This window comes from Strongylocentrotus purpuratus, unplaced genomic scaffold, assembly GCF_000002235.5.
Source record: "Strongylocentrotus purpuratus isolate Spur 01 unplaced genomic scaffold, Spur_5.0 spur5_scaffold_7, whole genome shotgun sequence".
NCBI classification, from domain to species: Eukaryota; Metazoa; Echinodermata; class Echinoidea; order Camarodonta; family Strongylocentrotidae; genus Strongylocentrotus; species Strongylocentrotus purpuratus.
Genome location: NW_022145613.1, coordinates 5,099,755 through 5,111,969, shown reverse-complemented (window position 1 = coordinate 5,111,969; position 12,215 = coordinate 5,099,755). Strand labels below are relative to the sequence as shown.

General features: G+C 38.5%; 1 protein-coding gene across 7 annotated transcripts in view; it reads right to left on the bottom strand.

Annotated features, from left to right (window-relative positions):
- Nucleotides 1-12,215, bottom strand: part of LOC755114 (disco-interacting protein 2 homolog C) — a 56,657-nt gene that overhangs the window by 29,580 nt on the left and 14,862 nt on the right. For 5 of the 7 annotated variants that reach the window (XM_030973765.1, XM_030973766.1, XM_030973764.1 and 2 more), the window contains 4 exons: nucleotides 7,061-7,156; nucleotides 6,013-6,129; nucleotides 4,378-4,587; nucleotides 2,129-2,224 (listed from right to left, as the gene is read on the bottom strand). In XM_030973765.1, the coding sequence (XP_030829625.1) occupies nucleotides 2,129-2,224; nucleotides 4,378-4,587; nucleotides 6,013-6,129; nucleotides 7,061-7,156 (519 nt within the window). Of the gene's footprint in view, nucleotides 1-676; nucleotides 1,162-2,128; nucleotides 2,225-4,377; nucleotides 4,588-6,012; nucleotides 6,130-7,060; nucleotides 7,157-7,884; nucleotides 8,548-12,215 lie in introns of those variants that run through there. The other 2 variants (XM_030973767.1, XM_030973769.1) reach the window with 2 other exon arrangements.

Sequence of the window (12,215 nt, the reverse complement as noted above, 5' to 3'; positions counted from 1 at the left end):
TGGCAGCTAAATTTTTAAGTAGGACTCTCTCGTAAGAGAAAATTTTCTGCAGGTTGTTCATTCTGTCAACCTTGGACAATAAATTCCCTGGAAAATCGCCCCTTCCTGTACTTTTCTCACTAGACAGCATGCATAACAAACGTACATGTAGCCTGTATCAACTGTATTAGGCCCGGCAGACCAATGTGACTATTCGTCTGTACACAGAGCTTACTGCATGGCTCAATATGCGCTAATTATGGAGTATAGATAAGTCGTAAGGCTCCTAAAAAGATAATTTTGTCTTGTCGATAGTGCGAAGTGGGCTAGCTTACACAATTTAAAAAGCTTTTGGTATCCTATCAGCCCCTTTCTCAATAATAACCTCAGAATTGTCCTGATTATTTTATACATTCAGCAAATATAAATGTACATGTATCATATGAATACATGTATACAATGTCTACAAACCCAATATCGTTTGTTCTTAGACTGTCTACAGTTACCAGTGTCATCATGACCTACGCATTCCTGACAATAACGAACTGCTAATTGATCAGTGATAGCAGTACAGATTCTACACATGCTTCTTCAACAATGATATACAAATAAAAAACAAGAAGCAAAGTCTTACAATTGACCCTCTATGATCTATCTGGTGTAATGGAATCTTGCCCATGAAATGCCATTCACTTACGCTGAACATGGACACTCCATAACGAATAGCAATGATGCCTTGCGATTTATCCTTTCCTCAAGAGAGCACTGACTTGCACCAATGCAGGAAGCGTTTGCACCTTCCTGCAACGTTCCAATGGCAAGCCTGCACCGCTACGCATACAGTACTCTGCGTAGATCGTTCAAACATCCAGTATCCGTGACAACGTCGGGATCCTGCGCCGGATGACAACCCACGTCGCCCAGGAAGCACAAGACGAACTAAGACTCTCTTAAGAGGCTCTCCAACTCATTGTTAAAGACACGGCAAGAACACTTTTCATGTGACTTGAATGAATTCTGCAGTCCCACCTAATCAAATCGGTGTCACATCCATTATACACACATGTATAACCTTTGCTAATTGTAACTCACTTCCCCCTTCAAATCACCACCATTACTGAAGATAGTTTTCCTTGAACGAGCGCATGCATCCAGTTTGCTGCTGCTCTCCTTGCAGTATTTTCAGGGGGAAAGAAGAATTCATGTAACCCTACATGTTTGTTTATGAATCATCTAGGCCATTCCTTAAATGGTCTAGGAAATTACCAATTTCTTCTTTGCACTTCACTGCCTTTCAACAAAACATATGCCCTGTACATCTACATGTATCTAATAATTAACTATTCACCCTATTATTGAGTGTGTAAAGTTGTAAACACAATTTGAACATCAACATACAAAATCCTGAACAGACCTGAATATTAACCTGCCTGTATAATGTATCTCAATTAAATCTACGCTTAATATTGACAGTGTTATTTTAATTCATAACATTGTTCATTACATTGTTCATGAGTATGATTTTATTTTCAACACAACATGCAACTGAATATCCATGCCAGCAATTCTTTATCAAGGAGCAATATATATTCTTTAAACGTAAAAAGCTATGATACTTACAGAACATCGGTATCACAACAATAAGAAAGAAATACAACCGATAAAAACTTAATGAAATAAGACACTGTTGTGGAGTTCACAATATTAACAAGTCCTCCTTTAAGATGATACTCACTATGTACATGTAGTTGACAAAGCATATTTTGAAAAACATAATAAGCCTTTTTCAAAATACAAATAACTTTTTCTCTCAATGATGCAAAACAAAAGATATCATGAAGCATAACAGTTCCAAGGTACATTCTACAGCAATAAATCTGTCATATCTTTGTAAAACAGAGACACACTACCATCCAACTCTAAACCTACCATGGTCTTTATCAGTGATGTGCAGCCCCAAGTTATCATCAGTTTCTTAACGACAACTCTAAACACATGCTGCTATAGTGAAAGCACACTTGATTACTCATCCCGGCTGATCGAGAGAGTAACAAAAATCCTTGTTGCTACTCAACAAAACTGAGAAAGGAAGGAGAGAAATCACGAGGATATCTCGAAACAAACGTGAGAGGAAGCCGGGGCAACTCACCTGAATCGTCAGCGTGCTTGCTCGTTCCCTGGACGTAAGCGATGTGACCCGAGCTCGCTGTCACGTCGGGAGGCGGCTGCACAGCGCCACCAGCCCCTGTGAGTTAACAAAGTCGGGATAAAGGAATAGTACAGTGAGAGGAAGGTGATGACGGCTACCACACTTTACTTTGTCTTGACGAGTACTGGAGAGGTGTACATGCCGTATTAGAGAACTGGTCTCAAGGGCATTTCAACCTTCTCCAGACTCAGACCAAAATTACCTCACAGATATTATTACACAAAGGAATGCTCCTGTGTTGGGTATGAAATGACAATTAGATAAGATCTTCTTTGTTTCAATCAAAGAAAGAGAAGTGTGCATCCAATCATACTAGATGAAATATATCCTGTTATGTCCGCTACTGAACCTGAATGGTCTCATTCATACTGAATACCAGCAAGAATGTTTTAATGTAATGTATCCATGAGCAATAGCCAACATTTAGCAGAAAGTATGACAGATGTGGAGGTGGGGAAAAGATTTGTTTTAATCTTTCTTTTCCAAAAATATTCTTGAACAGCCTTCAAGGAGTTTGGTAAAGTCACAATAATTCAGGGATCGTCATTATTCTCTTAAACTATTTTAGACTAGAGGAAAATGTGAGAGGAGGCTGGAGTTTGACCAATATGGGTTGTGTTCGCATACAGGATATTTCCAAGGTTAGGCTTTAACGAGAAGCCGCAGCACTTTGTTGGGTGGGTGTGCTATTTGCCACATCCAACCCCCGGGCATTTCGGGAGGAAAAGATCATTTAAGACAAATAAGGCAATAATTTCTTTTCCATTCTTTCAGTCTGCTTTGTCTCCTCTTTTCTTAGAAAGCAATTATGTTGTCATGTTCATAGATGAACTTTGAACTACATACAATGCTCATGATCTAGGAACTAAGAGGAAGAGCACTTAAACTATAATTGTCAATGTTCTCTAAGATGCAAAACAACTGTCCTACACATGTTTAAAATTACTCTCTTGAAATAGATCAGTAAATTGATGCCTTATGTATCCATGTCACTCATCAGAGATGGTTTAGTATACATAAGGAAGGAAGGCCCAAGAAGTAGCTGGAATGTTGTTTGATAACAAAGTCCTGACATCCATGTATATGTAATAGAAATATCTGTCAAAACAGAAAAACCACGCTTGTAAGCTTTGCTGTAAAACCATTTTAAACAATTTATTGTTTTGTACAAGACAAAGTAAAACATCATTGTAGGAAGGATTAGGTTCTCAAAATAACTCTTGTACATACTTACAGTGAGCAAAACCTTCATCATAGCAATGTAAACATACTGATCTGTCTGTGCTGTATATTTGTGTATGGTTATGATTTTTGTAATGTATGGGAAATAGCCTCTGTTGGGTATCAAGTCCATATACATGCACTACATTAGTCTACATTTGCATCATATGACTTTTAGTGTAGATCCAACAAGCTTTGCTGTGTATTTTGAGTCATATTTATGTCAAGATATTTCATGATGTAAACATAAAAGTCGTTGCCATCAGTCACAGAAAGGGAAGATATTTTGTAACTTAATGCCCATTGCATGATTCATACATGACAGATAATGAAAGAGGAAGAAATGGATTGAGGTCTTAGGAGGTGGGTTCAAGTTTCCGGTCCAATTTTGTCTATTACATGCCAGATATTCTTCATCAATATGATGATTTTCTACATGAAGATTATCAATATTCCCCAATAAAGATATAGGACACCAACAAGACTTTTCCACTAGCTTGAATGAAGTGGTCGAGTTGTGCTATGCAGCTAGCCACCTCCTCATGTATATAATAAGCTAGATGAGCCCCTCCCCCATATCACAAAGTGCCCTTAAAGGGATCTGGTAAACTTGTCTCAGATTCTGAAACAAAATCCTGGATTTTGCTCATGCTGCAATGATAATTATAAACATTTAGGTCAGTCAGGAACCCCATGACTTTTACAAGCCAATTGTCTGTCTGATTATCAAGATATTTATGATTGGAATTACAAATTTTGAAAACCGTTTGCCAAACGTTTTTCATAAAACTAAAGTCTATTGGGGAAAACGAGTATGGTAAAACCGGTCACTCAAAGATTTTTACTTTTTTGAGGCACTTCACGATCATTTTGAAGAGCAATTTTGTCTAGGGCTTCAATATTACACCTTATCTCAGATTTAACATTGATAAACGATTCCTTGAAGAGAGAAGGAAACCCTGACTTACAGCTGCTTGCAATGTCGAGCCCCCTGGCTCCAGAGGCAGCCCCTCGGCCAGCACTGACGTGTCCATTGGCTGGTTGTAGTCTGTGGTAATGTGGATTGAGGCCCGGCTCGCCACTCCCCACATAGTGGAAGCTGGATGACCCCGCCCCAATGTCGTGGGTGTGGTGGGAGGATGAGGAGGAGATGGAATCGTCATCGTCTGTCTCTGATTCTAAAGATGAAGATGAAGATGAGGAGGAAGTCGTTAGCAGGGAAAAAATAATTAAACAATTTCGGGGGCTACTTTTCAAGCTTGCTTGCATGAAAATAACACTCTTTAATTTGTTTTGCATATTTTTGTGGGCTCTTTTATGACTTTCAGGGCTAATTCGCCCTGAGCCCCAATGTATTCCCCCCCGGTCGTTAGTGTCTAAATGGACAGAAGCTTGTCGAACATCTATTACCATATTGGCATTTATACAGAATCTGAATCTGTGTGCTTTACAATTAATCGGAACATACACAAAATTATACAATTTAAGAATGGCATTTAAATTGAACTTTTTGAATATGTGTATTGCAGCTGTGTACAGAAAAAAAAAGAGGAAAGAGAGATTTATGGCTTGTGTATATGAGGTTGATGGGACTTTATACAGATATAATTTATCACTGAATGTCTTTAAAGCCCATTCAAGTGTTGGGAACCCCAAATTTGCCAAAAATTTGAAGTCAAAATTTCACTTAAATTGTACCATAATGGTAAGAGGACACACTTTTGCAAAAAGTTCCCCCCCCCCAAAAAAAAGAATATAATTTTGGTTTTATGTTACACGCCGAAAATCTAAACTGTCTGGGTATTGAAATCTGTTATATAAATAAAATAAAATAAAAAAGACGACTTTCAGAATTAGGGGTGGGGATAGCCTTTAAACAAGGCCACATGCCTGATAGACGCCGAGCGACTAAAAAGAGACTAATCGCGAAAACCTGAATGAACGCCAGTGCGAATTGTCCTGACCTGTGGCCTTTATCAATCTGGTTTGGATTTCTTATGTTAACCCTTGTTTCCGACTGGAACTCGCTTCAGAAAACGTAGTGTCCAATCAGCGAACGTATCCTAGCACGACGTCAGCATATAGTATCCATCACACACACACACACACACACACAGTAAACTCTACGTAGTGCGAACATGGACCTACATGCCTACTATACGTACGTGCTAAGACCACTGACCACTGACCTCTACATGGAATGAATCACGAACGAAGCCAACTAGGAGATCGCCGTTCTGATTGGTCAATGAATCCAAAGTAGGCGTATTGGCCTACTAATATGTATCTATGAATAATTCATGCGGAGCAGTGAAACCCACTTTCCAAAAGGCCTCATGACATTCGTCATTCGGTCGCGCGTTCACTCCGGGTATCTAGACTCATCTCAGCCACTTAGCCAGAGTCAACGAGGCCTTGTCAAAAGGCTAGGGTGGGGAAGGAACTAGTCAAGGAACTTTTCATAAATGTATGTCCACTACAGTTCACATGTGCTAATTTCCCTCCAATTCTAAGAGCGAGCTTCCTATTTCATAGGAATACAAATCTGCACAACAATTGCAAAGTCTTACCATTGTATCATAACAACAAAAAAGTTCACTGACCTGGTGGTGTTTCTATGGCAACCACATTGGCATGCAGCGAATGTCTCTTGGATGGTAAGGGCATCACCAGTTCATTGTGTTTGGCGAGGGCCACCTTCACCGCCTCCTCCCGAATATCTACATGGTGTACAGGAAGAGGGAGACGAAGGATGAGAAAGAAAACACAAGCGTGCTTATTAGCAACAAACGAGATAATGCACAAATTCCTAATCAAGTCATAAAAGTTCACCCGTTCTAATTACAACATAAATTCAGATTGGCGTGTTGACTTGCAGATGACCTGGCAGACTTCCAGATTCCAACCGTACATACCTTTCACTTCTCTTTACACGGTCTTTTGCTGGAATCCCCTCTTAAAGGGGTACTGATGAAGGACATGTATCTGTCTTGATCAACTACATGTATGCTATGAAGTTTACAAACTAGATTTGAATCATTGCCAAGGGTGCAAACAACATTTTTCTCATAAATACTTAAAACTAAAATTCAGAAGAAAATGAATACATTAAATGTTAAAAAAATAATGGTGATTTTTTTTTTTTTTTTCAATGTCAAGAATTTTGTATAAAAATTGAAAGAACGTCACTCAAAACAGAAGAAGATAGTAACCCTTTCATATTCACTGCCATAGAGGATTAAGCCCAGGACTCAGTCCAGACCCGAAAGCTAATATGAATGGTTGAAGCTCAACTGTATCACATGCTCCACACTCAGTATGGACCTCTTATCCCGCATTGATTTAATAGGATGGTAAAAGGCAAAACAACACACCATAAATGGATTCTCTGTTACAGATCAAAATATAAATAATTCCTTCTGGATGTACTGTAATATTTTCATACTGCATGGAAGGAAACACATCAGAAAGCATGGCAACAAGTTATGGTCATTTGGCGAAAGCTATGCCAAACCCAATTTCCGCAGCCAGACTTGATAAGCTTTGGTAGATTTGAATATGAAAGGTACAAGATTTGGGTGGAGATTGTATCTGTAGCAATGGTACCCTTTGGACCCAATCGTGAAAATGAAAACTGTGTGAGGGACCAACCTGATCTATATCGTGTCTCTGGTTCATGATGTTCTCTCCTCCTACTCCTTGAACTTCTGCGCCCCACCCCTGAGCCACCTTGGTCCGGTGGTCCTCCTGGAGAGAGAGAAAGAAAATTGGGAGATGCAATGAAAATGACAATTGTTTATTAAAGATGTACAAAGATAAATTATTGCAGCAAGAGCCTGATCATAATCTAAACATCATGATTCCAGAGCACCTGAACATCCTGTGCTAAAAGTTTGTTGACATTTATCACATCAATTTCTTGTAACCAGACTCTTCGATGCACAGGGTGTTGCAGAACATCTACATGTAGAGTATATGTACTGTTGAACATATGAGGAAAAGTGGATACCGGTACTTCTACTTCTACTTCTATGGTAATACTCATTAACGCCTGTTCATCATCTAGATGAGGGTAATACAATATTAACCAAGTCAAACACTCAGTAACAAACAAATGATTTAATGTTAACACCTACAACAATTTCAAAATAATTACGTCATCTTTATCATGAACAGAGTATCAAGATAATAATAATAATAATATTTCATTTACAAAGCGCCTTTTCATTGGATATAAAGCGCATACAAGTACCAATGAACTTACAAATGTTAGCATTCTTCTCTACCGGTAATTAAATTTATTTATATTATATACAAACTCAATTTCATATTACACCATTTGAAACTTGTATTTTTCTTTAGGGTACACTGTCAGTCAAGTAGAATACAATTTTGAATAATTTTTATACAAAATCATCCCATGAAATGCCCCACTTTTGACATCTCATTTTCTGTGGATGCTGAGCATATTGTACCTGGTTGAAAGACGAATTCATCGTTGCCTTCTAACAGGAAATGAGAAAGTCGTGATCTGGCGACTTGATAATCCATCACTATGACGCCTTAAATCCTCACAGATACTTGGTCCAAGAAAACAAGATTTCAATATGCTTTCAGCAAAGGCACAAATCGAGCCTGGTAGCAAGCAATTAGAGGTTTGTTTTGAAAATGTTTTTGAGAGACAGTTTGACGGTTTTTGTCTCAGCTAGATACTGTTCATCGTCTTCAAATTTCAGGATTCCTTGCCTGGTGAAGTTATAAAATAGTTAGGTCCAATTATTCACATCCAGTAGCTTTATCAAGAAATGTATTGCACCTTGCATTGTTCAAACATGTGAACTATATTGCAAGGATCTGTTGGCAAGAAGAACTACAAAGCATTGAAAGGAAATGTTGAAATTAATCACTCTCAATTTCTGGAAGACTCAAAAATGGTTACAACGGAACGGAAAAACTTGAAGAATCTGAAGAATAGATACTTGTACGTGTATATTGTATGATCCTCCTGTAGAAAACCTAAAAAATTATGATCCGGAAAAAAAAAGTACTGCGTACTGGTGCAACCAAAGCGTAACTGAGCAGTTGCTAACATTGAGTTACAATGTGCCTTACATATACCCCGTGACAAATCTTGAGCGGTGAGGTATGAAGGTGAGTATGATACATGAGTTTCTACGAACGAACCAAAGTTCAAGCAATGACTAATAGGACATCCACATTGTTGAATGCGTACACACAGAGCATTGTAGAATGCACCACAGGCGATAACAATAGATACGAAACCAACTGTGGGCAGAATCAATTGGTAGAGCAATGGCCCTTTCACTCTCCAGACAGCAAAATTTGTGAGCTTCAGAAAAATGTGTGATATACATGTATGTCCGATAACAAGCGTGTCTATAGCAACTTAGAAAGGTGTTTTTTCCTCAATCAATTACATGTAATCTTACTTGATCATAAAAATTGAGACTTCATGGATGTTTTACTTTTAAAAATAAGGGAAATTGTTCATAAATTTGACAAAGGAATTACAAAAAACTTTCTTTGTTGAGAATTAGGAAAATTTCCATTTGGTTTCTACCATGACAGGGACAATTGGTGACCATGCATACCAATAACATGAAAGTGCCGCAGAGATGATAAGTCTATGCATGTTTCAGCCTCGAACAAACAAAAGGTTATTTCTAATTAGTGGAGGGGGGGGGGGGAGAGGGGGGAGGACGCACAGGGTATGTGCCCCCACTTGAACCAAATCTACTCTACCTTCATACAAAACTGAGGGGGGGGGGATGTGTAGTAATATTTCCTTATCATTCTGAAAACCTGTAACCCCCCTCCCCCCCAAAAAAAATATCCTCAGTCAAAGGATAACGAATCCTATGCCATTGTTCAAATTCGTGTTTTGATAAAGGCAGATGTTTTGAGAGGACAATACTTCCAATGAGACAATGTACACAGATATGGTTGAGACAATGTACACTATATGCTTTAGACAATGGCTTTCTTTTTCCGTGAGACGCCAGCATAAATGTGAAACTCCTCAAAAACCATTTATCACATGACTGCTTTAAAGGTAGTGTAGCGTTGACAATCATAAATCAAAATGGAATCTTGATAATTCGTAAGAAATTCTTTCATAGTCACTGATAAATCTATCTTTTTGATCTTTAGAAATGGACAAACTATAAATTAAATGAAAACTATGAATTAATTAAACGAAAAATATTTGCATATCGAAGCACAGCTACAGGCCCATGCCAGGCTTGTTAGCCCCCTACACAAAATTATACAGCAACTTTCTTTTATTTTAGCTAAATTCCGATAATTTACAAAGTTTTCCTATCTTTCAAAAAAGTATATCCATGAATAAGTACTCACAAGGATAAAAACCATTAATAGATTTTAAAGCCGTCATGTGTTATGCACTTATATTAGTTTTTGTTATATTTGCAATAACATTTATATTTTTTTCCTCTCAGAGCATTTCAATCAAATGGCTGTACTGATTTTTCTTTGCTCCACCTCCCTCCCCCCCCCCCCCCCCCCTCAAGGAAAACCAGGATCGCAACTGAAAACAAATCAAATGATTGAAAATTAAAATTTAACTGGGGGAATCCCAGAGGATAATAAAAAAAGTGGTACCAATATCACTGGTATCTTAAAACAACATAATGTAAGATTTAATCATAACAGAACCATGATTAAATACAAGCCCCTGGGGGCACTTTATAACAAATATGTAACTATGTATACACTTTCACTCTCGATCGGTTCATTCACACACAAGAAAACTGTGAGATGTTAATCTTGAATAAAATCTCACTTTTCTGCGGTCGGTCACTGAGCGGGATATCAGAAATGGATTTTTTTCTCACCTCACTTTTGCTGACAATGGCTGGCAAATGACTATGGTCATGCACAAAAATGCAATAATTGTAAGATTTGAAATGCAGTTGGAATTTCACTAATTCGGGAGATAGTTTGGTTCATAAATAAGAATTGAGATTAAAATGCAAAGTAGATGTAAGACAAATGGCACAGGTTTTATACAATTCTCTCATAGGTATGCATCGTCCAGCGATAACATTTAATTAACTTCTGTTCTAGTTGGCATTCTAACTGACAAAACACACTTCATAATAAACATCTGCCAGTGCCAGAGGAAAATACAGCAAAGATCATAACAAGAAGAAGAGAATTTTCAAAGTTACAATAATCCCAGAAAAATTCATTCTAACACATACATGTACGCAGTCCATCAATCACAACACTCATGTAAACCAAGTCAAACAAGAATAGACAAATCTGAAAGTAATTCCTTGCGACCTGATTTCAGCTTCTAACAAAGCAAAAAAATTAAAAAATAGAATCTGATTCCTAATCCCCACAACGGTACATGTGCAAGCACACCGCTCTTTATATCTGCTGCAACCAAATTGAAGATAACTTGTCACATCCGTTTCCAAATCCACAAAAGGGAGGTTCAATCGGCAGAAAAGCAAACGGCTCACAAAAGATTGATATTTACAAGTACTAAAACTCCTCCATTGACAACTGTATATCACACCACCTGAAGTTCTGCACCTCGCTTCTCTAGCCTCTCCAATAAACTTTGCATTTACAAAATTACACATTTAGCAAACTTGATATGCTTTAGGTGCCAAAATGAGGACCATGTCCTTGATGAAAATGGCAAAGAAATTAATAACCGATCAATCTCGAATCCTGAGGAAGCGCTGAGCACTGAAACTGAAAGGTTTTGCTCCTTCACAGACCATGGATGGGTGGATACATATATTCCAGGGAATCATACAGTTCCATGCATTTTCCAAACAGCAACACGTTGGTTGTGGTCTGTGGGTCGTCTGCGATCCTTCGCTAACGAGATCGAGGTCTGCGCGAACCCTAGGTACTGTATGATTGATCCCTTCTGCCCAGACAAGTAGACACAACAACAAGGGTCACTCCCAAATTCCTCTCCTCACGTTCAGTTCACCAAGTTGATTGGCAAGAAAGAGAGAGATGGGGGGAGGGGGGTGAGAAGAAAGACAGAGAAAAGAAAAGAGAGGGAAAGAGGAAGAGAGGGAAAGAGGAAGAGAGGGAAAGAGGGGGAGAGGACAGAGAGAGAGAGAGATAGGGGGGGGGGTGAGAAGAAAGACAGAGAAAAGAAAAGAGATGGAAAGAGGGGAAGAGGACAGAGAGAGAGAGAGAGAGAGAGAGAGAGAGAGAGAGAGAGAGATAGAGAGAGAGAGAGAGAAAGAGAGAGAGAGAGAGAAAGAGAGAGAGAGAGAGAGAGAGAGGGAGAGAGAGAGAGACACACACACACACACACATGTAGACAGGACTGGCTGTAGAGTTACATTTCTGAGATCAGAAATGCAAAGTAGGCCCTAGAGCCAAAGGTTTTAAGACTGTATTACAGTTCTGCCTCCTCCTATGGACTTCATAAACAATCTCAACTGTGGCTGCTACAAAATCATGAAAATATGAGCACTTTTGTGACAAATTGCAGCAATAGAACATCGGGGCCACACCATGGTTGACGGACACATCACTGTAAATTTTAGATATTATCTTGGTATAGGTATGCACAAAATACTAACCACATGAAAGTGCAACTGAAAAAAAAAATGATAAAAGACCATTACATCCTTGAAGCCCTTTATTATTCTACACTGCACATTCACCATAGTCTTACATCTTATGTTCAAGATTATAATATTCTCCCCCACTCAACTGGATGACATTTCAAGCACCGGTAAATGCTTTATCAATTAGTACATTATCAAAATCTATCAAGGCATTT